The sequence below is a fragment of the Adiantum capillus-veneris genome, chromosome 19, assembly GCF_014529385.1.
Source record: "Adiantum capillus-veneris isolate H3 chromosome 19, ASM1452938v2, whole genome shotgun sequence".
In the NCBI taxonomy this organism is placed as follows: Eukaryota; Viridiplantae; Streptophyta; class Polypodiopsida; order Polypodiales; family Pteridaceae; genus Adiantum; species Adiantum capillus-veneris.
The window spans coordinates 7,721,105-7,740,088 of NC_140949.1; the positions used below are offsets into that span (position 1 = coordinate 7,721,105).

General features: G+C 46.4%; 1 protein-coding gene across 3 annotated transcripts in view; it reads left to right on the forward strand.

The window, feature by feature from the left end:
* The first annotated feature begins 773 nt into the window (after nt 1–773).
* Nucleotides 774–18,984, forward strand: part of LOC147433521 (uncharacterized) — a 59,661-nt gene continuing 41,450 nt past the window's right edge. Inside the window, exons 1-7 of one of the 3 annotated variants that reach the window (XM_086490198.1) lie at nt 774–1,128; nt 9,766–9,921; nt 10,005–10,071; nt 10,194–10,274; nt 10,347–10,465; nt 10,559–10,659; nt 10,744–11,898. In XM_086490198.1, the coding sequence (XP_086346324.1) occupies nt 971–1,128; nt 9,766–9,921; nt 10,005–10,071; nt 10,194–10,274; nt 10,347–10,465; nt 10,559–10,659; nt 10,744–11,898 (1,837 nt within the window). In that variant the 5' untranslated portion in view covers nt 774–970. Of the gene's footprint in view, nt 1,129–9,765; nt 9,922–10,004; nt 10,097–10,193; nt 10,275–10,346; nt 10,466–10,558; nt 10,660–10,743; nt 11,899–18,984 lie in introns of those variants that run through there. The other 2 variants (XM_086490199.1, XM_086490200.1) reach the window with 2 other exon arrangements.

Sequence of the window (18,984 nt, forward strand, 5' to 3'; positions counted from 1 at the left end):
TATGTTGTTAGTCAGAAGCTCTTGATAAAAGGTGTCGTGCTTAGCACTGTCTTGCTCAATATGTATGCAAAGAGAGGTCTTCTCTCCAGATGCAATCACCTACGCATGCATCTTGAAGGCATGTGGCTCTACGCAAGATGCTGATATGGGCACAAAAATTCACAATTAAATTGTTAGTCAGAGGCTATTGAAAAAAGATGTCGTGCTTGGCACTATCTTGGTCAATATGTATGCCAAATGTGGAGCGCTTGAGAAAGCACAAAAAGTGCTTGATGAGCTTCCTGTCCAGCACTGATTGTGGGATGTGCGCAAGAAGAGCAACCCTAGAGGCTGTCATGCTTGGCAGTGTCTTGGTCGAGATGCATGCCAAATGTGATGTGCTTGAGAAAGCACAAAAAGTGCTTGAGCAACTTCCTGTCCTGAATGTTGTCTCTTGGAATGCATTGATTGTGGGATGTGCGCAAGAAGAGCAGTCTCTAGGCTGCTCTGTTCAACAGAAGCAAAGCATCGAAATGCATTGGTTGCACGTCAAGAAAGCTCTAGAATGTTTTCCACTTCCTAACGAACGCAACTAACGAAGCACTCTAGTTATGAGTTTCCTTGTCTTTTGTGTGTGTGTGTGTGTGTGTGTGTGTGTGTGTGTGTGTGTGTTTGTGTGTTTTTTTAATATAAAAAGAATTAATGAGAGAGAACACAAAATATATATCTCTTTGTACTTTTATAGATGTCTTTTTAACAAGTCGGACAGTGTGTGCGTGTGTGGGGAGACCGTGGGACCACAGATTATTTTTGTTTTTTTCTCCATTGTAAAAGACAACCCAAGTTGATTAAAATTTTGTTCCGCTGCTGGGATCGTTCCTGGTCTGTGTCTCCATGAGAGCGTGAGTTTAAGGTTGAATTCTGGATAGTTTGATTTCTGCACTCATTCCATAGCTACACTGTTTTTGTTGGGCGAGAGGCTTAATTAGGCATGGAAGAGGAAGGGGGAGTGCGGACAGAGCTGGACGCAGCTGACTTGCTGGATCCCAACCCCGACATTTTGGGCCTTTTCTGCCATTACAACGACCTCTATTTTGACAACAAGCTTCATGCTTGCACCGTTGAGTGGAGCACCAGCCGCATGACCCTGTAAGTTTTTATGTTTAATTACAAGTCACTTACTTTGCAATAGCCCATGTGTGCTGCTTTGTCAATAGCAACCGACGGTTATAGAGAGATCATGCATTCCAGTGCATGCTTATGGGATCAAGTCTCTTTCTGCTGGGTCTTCAGTTTGGCCTCTTTGTATGTTTTATTAACATTCCTTGTGAACATCCCACTTTTCGCTGGACAGGTGATTTGTTTCTACAACATAGGTATGCTTTTGTGTTTGGGACTCTAGCATCTTAGCATGAAATAGCTTCATTTCATTGCTGTTGTCATTAGTCATATTATTTTCCTCCCTCTTCCCTCTTTTTCTCTAATCTCGCTTATTCATGCACTCACACACTCAGGTATGTGTTTTGTAGTGCCACTTGGTTCCAGGCTCTTAACACCTTTGGTATTTCAATCACCAGTGGTGAATGAGTGAACTTGACTTGAACCACATCTGAAAACTGAGAAAACATTGCATTAAAGAAGTCTTGCAAAAGACATGTTAGAGGCGGAGTTCCTCTTGCAGATGATTGGCCCCTAAGGTAGGTGACCCGGGTGGTATTTCTTTGTTATATAGGTGCTAAGCAATACACAGAGCAACTACTTTCTTGCTCGTAGAGACCACTCTCACAATTTGAGTACAACTGACACATGGCCCTTACTTTTATAGCTTTTGGTGCTTAAAAGCAACCCTCGAAAAGCTAGCCTAAAAACAACTTATCTTTAAAAGGTACTGGCATTCTCAGCAATCTGTGTCAAGACTATCATGTTAGCAAAAACAGAGTCCATATACTCAATCATCTTCCTTCAGCTATAAGTCACGGCGATGCTTGTCTGCTGCCTTCTTGTGCTGTGCTTGAGACTTCTCAATAGCCTTGTGCACCTTAGCAAAAGTAGTGTTAAGATCTTGAATGTACTGATCTGCCTCAAAAATCTTATTCTTGGTGCTTAGAATAGGTGGAACCTTCTTAGCACCCTTGATAATCTCAAATGGCGCCTTCCCTGTAGACGTATGAATTGTGTTGTTGTAGGCAAACTCCACCAAGGGTAAAGATCCTTATGATCATAGATATATGACTTTAACAAGTCCAAAACTACTGAGGTTGCTATCTCAGATTGCTCGTCTGTCTATGGGTGGAAAGAGGACGAGAATTGTAGCCGTGTACCAATATTCTCCTAGATTGCCCTCCAAAACAAACTCGTAAAACGGGGATCTCTATCCACACCTTGCAAGGTGGTTTCTATGCAGCGATGGCCCGAAAAAGGCGGATAGTGGCACTCTGTCAAAGCCTTATTCCACAATGCTTGTGTAACACACAACATATTTTTCCTCATCAAATAGCCTTCTTTGAGGGAATAGCTTGCAACTACTTCCCCACTTTGTATTATTCTCTCCCGAACTCGTTGTGGTGGGATTCATCGACTGAATCCATGTGTGTTGCGAGTACACGGTATCTTCGGCGTCGGCTTGATCATCTATGGGCGTACGATCCTTGGGAGATCTATTCATTCCAGCTATCATTCGGCGGTTGCTCATTCCAGAGGGGGTGGTGACTTGTGGTTTTCTATGGACACACCTATGCACTCATCAGAGGAGTTCACACGAGATATGGCCATGCTCGTGGCATATGGAATTCTGACATTCCTAGAGAAGACACCACCATCTTTGGTGGACAAACACTTACCACTTGACCTCGACATGTCAGATCACTTGCTTACACAGGAACGTCTACATGGACTTAGGGAGAGGATCTTGGATCTCTTCTTGGACAAGTTCATTGCTTGGATCTACAGACTGGGTGGGACTTGAGTGCTTTGGGCTCTCTTGGAGAGTTTACCTGCAAAATGGGGGAGATCAGGCATCATTACGCAACTACATCCTAAGTCACCCGGAGCTTGGCTTGGATGGTAGTGCAGTTGCTCGTCTACACTCCTGATCATTTGGATTGCTACCTTCAAAGTTGCTTACACTCACCCTCGGTAAACTTACAGCAAACTTATCCCCCAACTTGGGAAATAGGCCACTCCCAGCTCATTCACATTGAGAGCCACACCAAGTTGTAGTTTGGTGGCGTTGTTGGCGTGGATTTTATTTTGGTTGACACCGGAGGATTGGAGGCAGGAGATACAGATTGTCTGGCCTTTCTTCTTCTCAAAGGTTCTTCATAGCGTAGACTGCTCAGTCTGGCTTTCCTACTTCTACAAGATGATTATGGTGCAGACAACTCTTCTCAAAGGCCTTTCATAGTGCAGGTTGTTGAGTTTGGCTTTCCCCTCATCTTGTATTACCCTACCTACTAACAGGACACCATTCGGTGGTGGTCCGTGCCGTCTACAAGTGACTGCTGCAGCTTACAGTAGCTTCTACAATGCAGATTGTTTAGTCTGGCTTTCCTTGATTTGGAGGACGTTTACGCCGCAGATTGCTACATCTAGCCTTCGTGGAGTTTTACACAGCTTAGCCACCTGGCCACATTGGGTTACAGGTTCATGCATTGACAGGCTTTTGGTTATTCTCATGATGATTCTTGGGCTTCCCCATTTTCTCCAGACGGTTTGACTACAGACACCACAAATCCTATTGGGCAGGACACATGCAGGTCTATTGGCACTCCTTTCACGACAAGGAGTTGTTATCACACTCAGTTAGGGACCTTCACGCAGTATCTTCACCCTGTATTGGCGGAGTACAGCAGTTTGCTACACTGCTCGTGATGGCATCTTTCCATGGAGATCTCTCGGAGGTTGGGACACCCCAGACTGTTGCTACACTAATGGAGTAGTCCTTCAGTGGACATGGCAGCAGACATCTTCACCATTTGCCTCACATCTTCGGCTTCACGCGGTTTGTTCAGCATCAGGTGCTGAGAGGGGGTGTTAGATTTACACCACTCTGCTGCTTCACAGGTCTAGGGCATACTTGTACGGCTAGTATGTCTTTGGGTTGGCCACCCGTAGTGTAGGTTGTACCTAGTCCGGCTGCCCGAGTTTGGGGCCGGCCCCCCACCTTGTCCGGGCGCCCTCATATATTTCCATATATCATTTTCTGTTGGGTTGTGGGGATTTTTATTAGGCCTTGCCCTACCTCCCCTAGGCTCCTATATTCCATATCTCGTCACACAAAGATCATTTGAATGTATAGACAAAGTCTTCTGCTCATGGTAGTCATGGGGGGCTGATCGCCCCCCCTTTCACCATATCTTGCGTTTGTGGTGTACTGTCTCTCTTGTCCTCTCTCACGCTTCCGCACACGCGCTCTCTCACATACTTCTATGTGGAAGGCGCCATTTGAGATCATTGAGGGTGCTAAGAAGATTCCACCTATTCTAAGCACCATGGATAAGATTTATTTGAAGCAGATCAGTATGTTCAGGATATGAGGAGTGCTTTTGCAAAGGTGAGGGAGGCTCTTGAGAAGTCTCAAGCAAGGCATAAGAAGGCAGCGGACAAGCATCGACGTGACTTGCAATTGAAGGAAGATGATTGGGTGCTTCTACAGTTTGAGAAGGCACGCCTACAGATATGAAAGGGTAAGGAGCGACTTTTTCCAAAGTTGAGTGTGAGATTGGGGAAAAGGTAAATGATGTATCCTTCAGAGTGATATTACCAAATACTTGGAAGATTCACAATGCATTTCATGCGAGTCTAGCCTGATCAGCAACGTGAAGTGGAAGAGACCGAGGAGTTCTCGTTCCAGAATAGATACTGGCTCACAAGGAAAGGAAAGTTAAAGGTAAAGTGATACGCTGGTATTTAGTCAAGTTTAAGAACTATATGGCACTGGATGCGAAAGGTATGGAGGAGGACCTAGCGGATAATACTCAGATTTTGGAACTTTAACTTGAGGCTTTTGGTCTAGCTTCGACTATTCCAAGAGTTACCAATGATCAGCAAGTTGAATCTGGTGCGTGTGGACTGCAAAAGAGGGGAGTTACTCCGCTCCTTTGTCACAGATTTACTCAGATGGATTAAAGTCACTAATTTCTTTTCAGATTTCAAGGGAACGGATGGGCTAATAGTATTCTGCTGTATGACTTTAAGAACAAAAGTACTTACAAATGGGATCCGGACAATTGAGCCTGACATGCCAACGGATAGGGGCGGCCAGTGAGGCTATCCATAGGTCCCATGTCACAAGGAAAGAAAGGAAAGGGAATCAGCTTAGTTCCCTAGATCCTGATGGTAATGCCAAGGACTGGGATGCCAAAAGGCTACCAACAGGTCAAAGGGCACAAGAATAGAACAGAAAGGTAAGCTAGGTCCACCGGATAACTTGGTCAAAGGTACTTTTTGGCCCTCGATGCAAAGTGGATGGAGGAAGAGAACCTCGCAAATTCTCTTCAGAGAAGTACCTTGAAGCTTTTGGGCTATTAGCAGTGTCTATGCCAAAAGTTATCGATGAATCAGCAAGGTTGAATCTGGTGCGGTGCGGACTGCACAAGAGGGAGCCACTCCAATCCTTTGTCATAGATTGCCTAGATTGAATAAAGTCACTATTGTTGTGCACTGAATTGAAAATTTCCTTGATTCCTTGATTGAATTGAAGACATGTGCTCTTTCATCCGCTGTTGAGAAAGATGAAATTTCTGCAGCATTTTGTTTGATGAACGATTTGAACTTAGTGCATCTCGACATCTGTTATAGATCGGTGAGAACTGGATGTGATGCCTAAGTGAATGAAATTCCAGTGCATCAAGAGTTCCGGAAGGATGAGATGGCTAGATTGAATGATTGAAACACAAGTGTTAAGTGTGAACAAAGTGTGTGATTTGTGAACTGCATGCTATGTGGATGTACTGTCTTGTGGGGATGGTCATGTGCATAGTTTGCTTGATTGAAATGTGAAATGAAAAGATATGATAGTAACAAGATTTAGTCAATCCCGACATCCGCTAAAGATCGGTGAGATCTGGATGTGATTGCTAAATACATTACGATCATGATTCTCATTTAAGATCTTGACGGGGATAGTGATGTGAATGTTTAATGAATGTCGTCTTCGTGCAAGTATTGGATATGTGTTGTCTAGTGCGTCGGTACTTATAGTCAATGCCTACTGAACTCGTTTTTGGCTTATGTTGGTTTTGCAAGCGTAATCGAGGGCGATTACATTTCTTTCAAGAGGGGGGTATGTCACAAAGTGATGATGTGGCATGACCTAAAGGACAAACTTCGGATAGAGGGGGGTCGGAGCCCTACTGAAAGATGCCAAACTTGTATCAACTTGCAGATTCAATCCGAGAGGCCAAAAATGAAAGGACACCAATTTTTATATGTTGTACCAACTTCTGGGGTCCTATCCGATGGGGCCCAAGGGACAAAAGAACTGCGTGAAGGCTGATGACATGGCAGTTGTATGGATTGTCACAAGACGGGCACCACGTGCCAATAGAAAAGAACAGATTGAACACACTTTTAGCACTTCATTAACAATTGAACTGAGAGAGAGAGAGACGACACGCGACATGGAGTGGCGGAATTCCACCCCAGAGAGTATTGGACCCAAACCTTGGCGCCCCTTTCGGTATTTCTTTATATTGCATCAACACAGTACAAGCCAGTACTCTAGACTCTGCACCTTCTCCAGAAAGCATGCCAGAGAATGAGCCCTAACCTCATATTTAAAGGCCCTTGGCATGAAAAGCAGTTTCAGTGAAAAGCCTTCAAAACTCAAAAGCTTCTGGTCCAAAAAGCAAAGTTAAAAGCTGCTAGCGTAAATCACGGAAATCCGTACAGCTTGCCACGTCATCAGCCAGCGCAAAATGCAAAAATCCGTACAGCTTGCCACGTCATCATGCCAACGCAATTTTCGAAAATCTGCCACGTCATCAGTTTGCGCGTGTGCGGGTCCTGCTTTATTTTAATCCTCTATGTCACTTGGGGACCCATTGAACGGGGTCCCCATAAGTTGGTAGGACTTCTTCTTTTGTTACTTGTTCTTCTTAGGGTTTAGGCCCCTCGGCCGACATCTGCAAGTTGACTCCCTTCTTCAGGGCTTTGACACGTCAGTAGTTTGTTACATGGATGCTTGAGTTTTACACTGCTGACATGGCAGTTGTATGGACGCTCGAGTTTTACATTACTGACGTGGCAGGCCGTACGGATTTCCGCCTATTGCGCTCCTAGCACTAGCTTTTGGGCCAAGATGCTTTTGATGCAGAAGCTTTTGGGGCTCTGCTTTTGAACATCCCTTGTAATGTTTTTAAGAGCCCTTGGGGCCTCACTTAGCAGAGCATTTGGACGAAGAGTCTGAGAGAAGAGGACCTTGGGGAGTTGTGCTTTGCAATGATCAATAATAAAGAAATACCAAAAGGGGCGCCGGTCTTTGGGGCCAGTGCTTTCCGCACCCAGAGAGACTGGCCCCAAAGACTGGCGCCCCTTCTCGGTATTTCTTTATTATTATGCTTCACAAAGTACAATGTCCGAGGGTCCTCTTTTGAGCAGTGCTCCCAGGCTAATTTGATAGAGAGAGGCCTTGGCAATTCTTATAAAGGCCCTTGGGCCTTTTACATGAAAAGCGTTGAGTCTAAAATCATCTTGCTCCAAAAGCTAGCGTCAGCAGCTCCCAACGCAAATCGCGGAAATGCGTACGGCATGCCATGTCAGTAGGGTGAATTGTGGGCGTCTGTACAGTTGCCACGTCACCAGCCAGTGGGCGTGCTTTATTGTTATTTCCTTGTGTCCCTAGGAACTGAACTTTAAGAATAAGCCACTCGGCAAGACTTGAAAGTTGGTAAAACTTCTTCTGGATCTTTCACTAGGGATTTGTACCCTCTCTGTCTGGAGTCTATCCTTTAGGTCATGCCATGTCTTTACTTTGTGACATTTACTAGCTTGTTTTGTAGAGGAGTGTGTGAGAATTTGGGTATGACACTCACGTTGTCTTTGTCGTTTCATCCACAGACCGATGGGCAGTCAAAGATTAACAACTCTATGGTATTAGACTTGTTGAAGTGCTACATCTTTGAGTATAAGTCTTGAGTGGGAGAAATATTTGCCATTGTGAAGTTTTCTTACAACAGCACTGTACATACGTCTGCCGAGAAGGCACCATCTGAGATGGTTGAGGGTGGCAACAAATTTTTGCCTCTCTTGTGCATACGTCCATGGGAAAGGCACCATTTGAGATAGTTGAGGGTGGCAAGAAGGTTCCGCCTATCTCGTGCACCAAGGACAAGATTTTTAGGCAAATAATTTTGTAGAGAATCTAGCCACATCCTTTGCCAATGTTCACAATGCTTCTCATGGAGTCATCTACGACCTTTCAAGGGACATCTGCTAGAGGACGGGGAGCGTGAGGAGCTAGAAAAAACAGAGGAAATTCTAATACCTGAGCAGATCCTAGCGTACAAGGAAAGTGAAGGGTGAGCTGGTCTGGAAATACTTGGTCAAGTTCAGGAACTATCCTGCTCTTGGTGCGAAGTGTATAGAGAAGGAGGACTATGCAGATACTCGTCAGTTGTTACAGCTTTACTTTTGAGGCTTATGGTTTTGATTCCAAGAAAACAATCCCATGTAGATAAAAGCATCAGCGAATAAAAAGAACGAGTGAATTGTAGAGTTGGTCAAAAGCATGAGGGAACACAAAGCATTTGCATGAGTGAGTCGTAGAGCTGGTCCATACGGTTGTCACATTATCATGCTCATACATCCTTCCACATTGGCGTTTGTGTAGGCTGCCACATCATCAACAGTTTACTTAAGCAGGTCCACATCCGCAGGTTGCGATAATTGATTTTGTAGGAATTCATAAGGAAACTTCTAGATATTGCCGATGGTCCTCCTCAGACTTCCAAAACATAATCAAGTTGGCAAAGAAAATCTCCACTCCCCAAATTTTCAATATTTGCTAGAAAAAAATTGTCCATCATATGGTTGGATGTAGCTGGTGAATTAGCCGCACCAAATGGCATCACCGGAAGATTGAAAACTTCAGGCTATATTCCTATATTCAGGTTTGATGATTGATTATAACTGCTGTTCATGTCAATGCTACAAAATAAGCTGCTCCTTGTATGATGCGAAAAATCAACTGGGCCTAAATAGGCCTAAATATCCTTGAACATGAACTTGAACTGAACCCATGAGATGGAGTTGAAACTAAAAGCTCCAGAAACCATCTCCTCTTCCATCTCTGTGTCAATTGATCAATTCCGCACTGTAGCCAGATTGGAATAATTATATTTTTGAGACACCCCTGACTCGATCTCTTAGTTTACACCAAGATAGCTCCATTTAAGGATCTGGTTCAGTTGCTCCAGCTACATGTTCAACAAGCCGCTGATACGCCAAGGGTTCTTACGAGGTTTAGGTTCCGAAGTATAAACTCGTGTTTTTAGTAGAATACATCAATATATTTTTTTTTCTCTCGCTCTATTTGTGTGATCTCCTCAAGTTTTCAAAATATTGATTAAAAACATACTTCTTTGACGCACAAGCAGGCTTGTTTCCTTTTCTTTCCCTTTGTGGTCTTCAACAGAATCTTTGTTCCTTCCTCTTTTTTAATTTCACCAGCATTCTAATGTCTAGTAATTTGGTTTTCTCACATGTGGAAGCAAGGTAAGCCTTGTTACTTGTTGTCTACTGTTTTTTCCTCAGTAGGCCAAGCTATTTCAATTATTCTATTGATAGGTGTGCGGGAATTTGCAAGTATGGTGCAGCGAGCTGCGCCATCCGCCTCTCAGAGCCTTTGTTAAAGTTTCGGTCCTCTCTTGAAGTTAAGGAGACCTTGCTGCATGAGATGATACATGCATACCTTTGGCTGACCAACAATAACCAAGATCATGAGTAATACTTTGTTTCCAGAACTGCTAGGAATGAGAATACTGCAATTTATCATACCTTCGGCTAAGAAATAGTTTTGTTTGTAGCGATCATGGTCCCAGCTTTCAGAAAATGATGCAGGCCATTAATGACAGTCAGTCTGTGGATCATCAGGTTCAAAACTTGCTTAGAAATTAAGGTTTTGTGCTCAGTTTACTTCCATGCTTGGATACCTCAGCTGAAGGTTTTGACATCTATGACTTATTGTTTATCTGATGCTTTGCTTTTGTTTGTAGAGACCAGCAGGAGGTTACCACATAACTGTTTACCATAAATTTTCTGATGAAGTGAACAGCTACCGGAAGCATCATTGGAAGGTTGGAAGGAGCAGATTAGAGGGTCTTTCATGCTACTTTTAAGTCTATGATTTAGTCTTTTTTTTAGTGCAGTGTATCCGCTGTGGAAATCTGGTCAAAAGGGCAAGCAATAGAGCACCTTCTCAAGCTGATTGTTATCAAAAGATTGGAGGAGGCAATGTATGCAACAACGAGCGTTGTCATTGGCATTGGTAAGGGTGAGAAGTTGTGACATGCTACAATAAATTTTCTTATTGAAAGGCTGACCGCAAGCTTGGTTTTTTACTGGCTTATCCTGTCTACAGGCATCAACAACTTTGTGGAGGTGAATATGAAAAGATTGCAGAACCTGAAGGCTACAGGGATAGAAGATTTAGAGCTCGTAAATCTGGTGTTAAAGTAAAAGGTTGGTCACTTTTCCAACCGTCTCTAGCTGATGAATATTGAATTAAGGTTTATTTAGAAACCTTATCAGGGGAAAATGCTGCAGAAAGCAAAATGAGCTCAAAAGCTGATGTAGATAAACAGACACCACAAAAGCAGAAAGTCGCAGTCGATAATTTAGGAACCAAGAAAACCAAAGGTAGAGAAGATGATGAATCATGCCAATTGCCAAAGAATGCTTCACTTGAAATGTATTTCGCATATAAAAGCAAGTTGAATGATAGAGAGCAGCCAATGACTGCAACGGAAATTGAAGATCATTGTCAGTTACATGAACATATTTCAAGTGAAGAAGACATAGGGGTCTCAAAGAAGAGGGGGCGGAAATACAAAGGTGATGACTCTGACGGGGATTTTTTTTGTCCAGCAGTATATGGAAAGCCTGCACTAGCTTTAAGCAAGAGACAGGAAGCGGCAAATAGTTTAGAGAGGATTACAGTGCAAAGTAATGAATGCACTGTGATTATCGGATGGAAAGGCTGGTATGCTTTTGAGGGTGAAGAAGATGAGACAGACACAAAAGCACTAAAGAATAAGAGGAGCCAAAGGAGGATGTTTGAAAGAGCATCCTCCCAAGTGGTGAATATTAGTGATCCCGTTATTCGTGCCGATTCTCCAGGGGCACCTGACCTGATTCAGGATCCTGACAAAGAGATGGTTGGATCTGGGGAAGGCAAAGCAGTAGGCAAAAATGCACTGAGCCCTGTTGCTTTGTATGTATCAGATAGTGCTGTTACAAATGTGGTGGGTGTCACTGATGCTATACCTAGGCAAGTACTTCCTGTGGATGATTATTCAAGCTCTATAGAGGTGGATTTGTGTGCTGCAAGTCATGCTGAAAATGTTGATTCAGTAATGCTTGGGCATAATAAACATCTTGCCAAGGGGGACTTGAACATTAAAGAAGTCAGCAAGTCAACACTGGGGCCTGAGGATTCGTACAATGGAGTATCTGTGTCTGCTGAGCAGACGACCTTGATTGACCATGTTGATTGTGCTACTATGATCCCTTGCAACATGCAGGGTAGTTTACCTATCTCATTGAATGAAAACGACAAAGGAATGATGAACTCTCAAGAAATTCTAGAAGCTGAAGAGATAACAATGGTTGAAGTCAGTGAGATCAAAGTAGTGCGTAAGGGCAGGTCCAAAAGGCGTAGAGAGGATCCTGGGAGGTCAAGTGTAATGCTTTCCAAAGCAGGTAAACATCTGCTTTAGTAGTTTAGATTTGCAATATTTGAGTTGTTGTCACATATTTAGTCATTATGTGGAATTTCCAGATTGTACTTCCGTGCATCATTTGTCATTTTCTCCAATTATTCTGCAAGTGCAGTACGTTGTGAGAACCTTTTGTCTTGCTGAATCAATGTTAGTTCCCCTTCTTGTTCCAGGCTTTATGGCATATTCTTGATGGTTACATAATGCCGTGTGTTAGACTCTGCCCGTCTCAAAGACTGCTTTGCTTCGGTAAAGCAATGAAAGTCTTGTTGAAACTGCATTGCAGAGATACTCTGAGAGAAGAAACACTGACAATTATAACCTTTCACTCTGGATATTGACTTGACATACTTACTGGCACATCAATAAAGAAAGTCGGTTTCTTAATTGATACTGCCCGGATATTCTCCTCCCCCCCCCTTCAGTATTCTCTCCCCCAACTGTCCACGTTGCTCTGTGATCTCGCCCTGTGCCTCCTGGCCCAGCCTCCCCCCTTTCCACGTCCGCTTCCGACCTCGGAGCCCTCGCCAGTCCACAGACACCTGTGCGCAGAAACCCCTGCCTGCCTCCCCCCTTCACCTGCAGTGGTAGCCGCCTGCAACTCCAGCGCTGACCTCCGAGCCCTCGCCAGTCCACAGACACCTGTGCGCAGAAACCCCTGCCTGCCTCCCCCCTTCACCTGCAGCGGTAGCCATCTGCAACTCCAGCGCTGAGAGAGAGAGAGAGAGAGAGAGAGAGAGAGAGAGAGAGAGAGAGAGAGAGAGAGAGAGAGAGAGAGAGAGAGAGAGAGAGAGAAAAGAAAGAAAGAAAGATAAAAGAAAGAAAGATAAAAGAAAGAAAGAAAGATTTTTAACGTCTATGTCAGGCCGAAATCGGCCTATGAGACAAATCAAATGTACATGGTGTGTATGTCATCCGTCTATCGGAAAGACAAATGAAACAAAACTGATACAAAACTGAACTGAATGTAGGTAGTGGAGTATCTGAGGAGGGATGGAGCTCTATCTCTAGGGGTATATGCATGTCTATATGCTCAAGGTAGTACAATCATGAGAATGCATCAAGCTATCTAGCTCCATCCTGTACTAATGGGGGGATGTAAGATGTGGTACATGGGTGGGTCTGGTGCCAAGGCTACCCGGATGAAAGCTGTCGGGTCGGCCCTCATCTGAGCCACTCGCTCCTCAGTGGCACGGCGCTCCCGGGCTCGGATCTCCTCGATCTGTCGGTGGTGGGAGCTCGCGCCCCTGTAGCCTGTGACTCGTGGTCATCATCTAGCTCGGCTCACCTCCGCCTGTGGGAGTGTCACTCCCTCTGAGTGTCTGGTGAGGGAGGGGCGGCAATCCTCTGAAAGAAGTCTATGAGCTGCGACTGTCTCCCCTCTGTCTGTGTAGCTGTGTGTGGCTGTAGTAGTGTGTCCCGATGGCTCTGTATCTCTAGTAAGAAACGTCCGAGTTGTCTCTGATCTCGAGAGTCCATGATCTCTCGGAGAGTGGGCTGTCCTCTGAATAAGGCCTCATACCTGCCTCTGATCTCAGTGTATGCTCTGCATCTACATACAAAGTGCTCCTCACTCTCCACCTCCTCTGTGCAGGCTCTGCAGACTCGCTCCTCCCTGGGAACACCAGTATGTCTCCCGATCTCAATCTCTAACCTGTGTGAAGCCACTCTCAGCTGACCAATCTCCACCCGTGAGCTATGTGGCATATATGTGTCCATGTAGCGTGGTCTCTGTATGAACCCCCCAGACAATATGGTGAGAAACTGGTCTCTGTAATCTGACATCCTCGTCCCCAAGCCAGGTGACTCCCAGACTCTCCTAGTGTATAGCTGCCACAGATCCTGTCTCAATACCAAGTTCCTCTCACTGCGAGAGAGGTGAACATATGGTGAGTGGGGGTCGTACTGGAATGGTGGTAAGCTCTCCATGTCAAGACCGTGTCCCTCAAACCATGCTCTGACCTGTGAGTACCATGCTCTCTCATGCCCACTCTCTGATAGTTGTATAGCTGCCTCAAATGCTCTACGAGTAAGTCTGTCAGGAGGTAGCTCTCTCATCCTCTGGATGAAGCAGACTGTCTGGAATAGTGCCTCTACAACCATAGGTGGTGTGGCGAGCTCGGCTCTAATAATGTCATGTGGCACTGTCTTCTTGCTGCGGAGCAAGCGTGAGATCATACATACCTGTGGCCTCTCAAGCTGTGTCCACTGGTCAGCTGTCAATCCTGGTGCCCATACTGCCGCCGAGTACATCAAGGCCGGGGTGACTAAGGTGTCGAAAAGCCACCCCTTCGTGCGGGGCTCCTGAAAGTGTGCCTGGTGGCATCTCCGCTCTAGCATGGCCAGAGTTGCATATCCTCGGGTGAGCCTGTCAGCAGCAGCCTGCCTCATAGTGAAGGGTATTGGTAGGTTGGTGAATGTGATGCCAAGGTAGACATAGGAGGTGACTACATCAACCTGTCCTCCTGCTGCTGTGAAGGTGGCAGCGCTCCTCACTGCACTGGATGTGTGAAAGATCATAACCTTGGTTTTGCCAAGGTTCACAGTCAACCCCCTGTGTGTGCTGAATTCGTCCAAGGCCTCAAGATGGCGTTGCAAGCCCTCGGGTGACTCTGAAATCAACACAATATCATCAACATATAACATGATGTGGACCGGAGTACCTGCCAAGTCGCTCCCCTCTCCTCCTGCTCGTAGTATGTAGTCGGAGATCTCGTCGATGTAGAGCCCAAAGAGTGTCGGGGAGAGTGGGCATCCTTGCTTAACACCAATGGTGCTAGCAATGGTCTCTGAAAAACCGCCTGGGCAACGAACTCGACCCGTCACCCTCTCGTATAGAGCATATATGGCCCAAATCATCTCTGTTGGTACCCCAATGCTGTGAAGGCGCTGGAAGAGTCTCTCGCGTGGGACTGTGTCAAAGGCCTTGCGGAAATCCACAAAGCAGCAGTAAAGCCTCTTCTTCTGCGCCTTTGCCCCATCAATGAGGCAGCGCAGAACGAAGATGTGATCAGTGGTGGAGAAAGCTCGTCTGAAACCTGCCTGGCCTGGAGCTCGTAAACCCTCGATCTCTGCGTAGCAGCTGAGCTGTGCCTCAAGTACTGCTCCATATAGCTTGGCCATCGTGTGGCCAATCATGATAGTCCTGTAGTTCCCTGGGTCCAGGGTGTCGCCAGATTTGTGGATAGGCACTATGGTGTGCCGTGTCCACTCCTCTGGGAAGCCCTCCCCTATAGCCCGGTTGAAGACATGTGCAATCAACGGGGCTATAGTGGAGGCCGCATAAATGATGTGCTCACTCTGTAATCCAGTATGGTCAGCTGATCATCTGTGCTGCATGCGGCGTATGGCCCTCTCTACCATCTCTGCTGTAAAGGAGGAGGAGCACGTGGGGCGTGGCTCGTGTGGCTGTGGGATAGGAGGGTGCCCTGGCACCTCATAAAGTCGCTCTGCATAATCATGCCATATCTGTGGATCCTCAATAGCTGTAGTCGGACGTGGCTTGCGCAGGGTGCGCCATGCCGTCGCGCTATCCATGCTCATGAATAGGCGGTATAGCTCAAGCTCCTGTGCCTCTTCGAATGCTCGCCGCTTTTGGCGTGTCAGCGTCTTCATATGCCGTCTGGCCTCTCTCTCTGTGATCTCTCCTAAGGCTCGCCGTGCACGGAGGCGTCGGTATAGCTCTCTGCACTCATCATCATACCAGCGGTTCTGAGGCATAGTCCCGGGGGGGGAGGAGTGCGTCCTGTGTGAGTGGTGTGTGGAAAAGAGCTAATAGCTGAAGTGTGGAGAACGGAAGAGATATGTGATGTGAGAACTGAGAGTGGTGTGGATGGGTGGAGGAGGCATAGGCCATGCTCGACCTCGGCCGAGTAAAGAGAGGCTAGCTCATGTGTGAAATGGATGGTGGTGTGTGGAGTGTGTGCTGTGGAGCTGTGTGGGATGGTATCTCCGGTGATGGAGAAAGAGAGGTATGTGTGGTCGGCTCCGATGGGTATGGGTGGAATGGTGAAGGATGTGATAAGGTGTGTAGCCTCCCTGGGTCCTAGAATATAGTCGACTGTACTCCCCCCTCCCTCTGCAACTCCATGTGGCATACAAGTCAGGCCCCCTGAGGTGGGCCACTGGACCATCCCGTTATAAATAACGAGACGGTGCTGGGAGCCAAGTCGAAGTAGATGTCGTCCGTAGGCTGTGACTGGAGCTCTGTCTGCTGTATCTCTCATAGTAGCCTCCTCATCTAGAGTGTGTAGTGCCTCTGGGTCCTCGTGGTCATATGCCTCACACTGCTCACTGCGCGTACGAGCATTGAAGTCTCCCATAAGGAAGACTTCCCCCAGTGTGGAGTACTCCATAATCTCCTCCGTGAGGCATGCGTACGGTGACTCCTGCTCAATAGGGGCGAATCTGGAGCCTGTGGGAGCAAAGTAGCAAAGGGCAATGTAGACGATCTTGTCTCGTGAGAGCTCGAGGCGAATCCACATGTAGCGGGCCTGTGGGTCCCGGGCAACAATCTGTAGTCTGCTGTGAAGCCCCTGTCTAAAGAGTATGGCCACTCCTCCTGAGCCGCGAGTGGTGTGCTGGCGCATACATCCCCGATGTAGAGACTCCCACTGGAATCCATGTATCCGTGGTAACCCTCTCTCTGGGCTCTCGTGTGTCTCTGTAAGTAGAATGATGTCTCGACCTCTCATCACCTCCTCAAGTCTCTCTGGGTGTGTCCATAGGTCTCCATTGCAATTCCAAACCGTGACATGAATCTCCTCGTGTGTCCCACAGGCCGCGAGTCCCTATGCGATGGTCTTGCCATCAATGATAACCCTACCATCTCGATATACTGCCTTCTTCCCTTCTTTGCGGGCTTGGTGGACTCTAGGCATGCACGCGCGACGGTGATCTTGTTGCATCTTTGTGAGGTCATCATCAAGATAAATTGGGGGGCCTTCTAGCCCTCTCAAGATGACCCTCTTTCGGAGGAAAGAAGTTCGAGACTCCTCGGAGGCGAATTGGAGGATGAGAGCTCTCTTCTTTGGATCTTTGCCGGCTCTCCAAACTTTGGAGAAAGGGATCTCTTCTTCCTTGTATCCCACTTTCTTGCATAAAGCTTTCCCATCGCTCTCGGGTGTAGACCCTTCTTCTTCTTTGATGCCGGTCACTCGCACATTTCCCGTTCCCTTCTCTCCTTCTCCTCTTTGAGATTTTGGATTTCCGCTCTCATGTCCTCCTTCTCTTCGTTCCATAGCTTGATGAAGGTGGCTTTCTCCTCCTCCCATATCTCTCTCTCCATCCGCCATTCTTTCATGTCCTTCTCCAATTGTGCAAGCCTCTTGTTCGTGAGCATGAAGGTTGTCTTCATTGTCGATGTCGGCGTCTTGATGATGGGGGAAGACATGGTTGTCTTCGTAACTACCCTCTCTTCATATTGTGAAGAAGAGGGGAGAAGGGGAAGAGAGGGAGTACGTGTGTGTATGCGTGTATGTGTGAAGTGTGTGTGTGGGTATGTATCCGTGTGTGTGTGTGTGTGTGTGTGAGAGAGAGAGAGAGAGAGAGAGAGAGAGAGAGGCTGCGTGAGAGAGAGAGAGAGAGATGGCTGCGTGATGGGGAGCGAGGAGGGGCTGCGTGAGGGGGAGGGAGGGGCTGCGTGAGAGAGAGAGAGAGAGAGAGAGAGAGAGAGAGAGAGAGAGAGAGAGAGAGAGAGAGAGAGAGAGAGAGAGAGAGAGAGAGAGAGATGAAATGAAATGTTATATTAACGTCTTCAAAAGGCCAAAGTGACCTATGAGACCAGAAAGTTACAAGTTACAATGCGGTGTATCTGATACAAAGTCAGATTAACAAAATAAATTAAACTGGGATAACAAAATATAAATACTGCGGAATCCTAAACTAAGTTGATAGGTGTGAAAGGTGAAAGGCGTGAAATGTGTGAACTAAGCAGTACAATGTGTAGACAATATGGGAGGGAAGTAGAGATCCATCTTCATAGAGATCCATCCTCATCTGGACTCTGGACGACGAAAAAGTATGGCTCGAATCCTTTGCTGTAGCCTCCTTCAAAACTGTGTAGCTCCTCTTCTCCATTGAGGTCGTCTAGATCTCCCTAGCTCCAATGCTTGGTCTATGAGAATGCCAGTAGTGCGGGTAGACCTCTCCACTGTTGGTTGCTCCTCTGTCTGTTCTTCTGAGTGTACAATATCTAGTGTAAAGAAATCTATGATCTGTCTCTGGGGTTGTCTCTCTTCATCTCTCCTCAGAGCTGTTATATTAACGTCTTCGAAAGGCCAAAATGACCTATGAGACCAAAAAGTTACAATTGGTGAATTTGATATCATGTCTGAGTACGGAAATTACAAAGAACTAACACTAAAACACTAAGGAAATGAATCGGAAACTGATTCGGAGTTGAGACGAGATATACGGGAGGGGGGGAGGGGTTGGTGGGTTCAAATGAAATCTCTCGTCGGTCGCTGTCGAATCTCATCAACTCCTCCATGGTCAGTACTCTGGTTGGGCGTCTTGCATGTCGAGCTAGAGTGATCTGTATCTTCTGCTGTAGCCTTCGTCGATGGTGGGAGACCCCCTGTGGTCGCGGGCGTCTGGATCTGCCTAGCTCAATGGCTCGGTCAAGCAACTTACCTCTAGTGTGGGTGGGCTCTGAGATCTGTTGTGATGACTGCTTCTCTGGCTCTCCCCTGGCTGGTGTAAAGAAATCTGTGATTCGTTTCTGAGACTGTCTCTCCCATGATGTCCTCAGCAAGCTCTCCCTAAGTCTGCGTAGCACTAGCAGGAACAATCAGAGGCATCTCTGATCCTCGTATCTCATGACTCTAGAAAATGGTCCGAAACCTTCTTTGAACAGGCAGTGGAAGCGGCCGTGTATCTCATAGTACGCTGGGCAATGACATGTGTAGTGCAGCTCTGTCTCTCGCTCTAAGTTACATAGGTGACATATCCTGGTCCTTGCTGGTACCCCTCGAAATCGACCAGTCTCGATCTAGAGCTGATGTGAGGATGTGCGTATCTGCCCAATAGCGCATCGTATCCCATAAGATAAGTGTGTATCCATGTATGC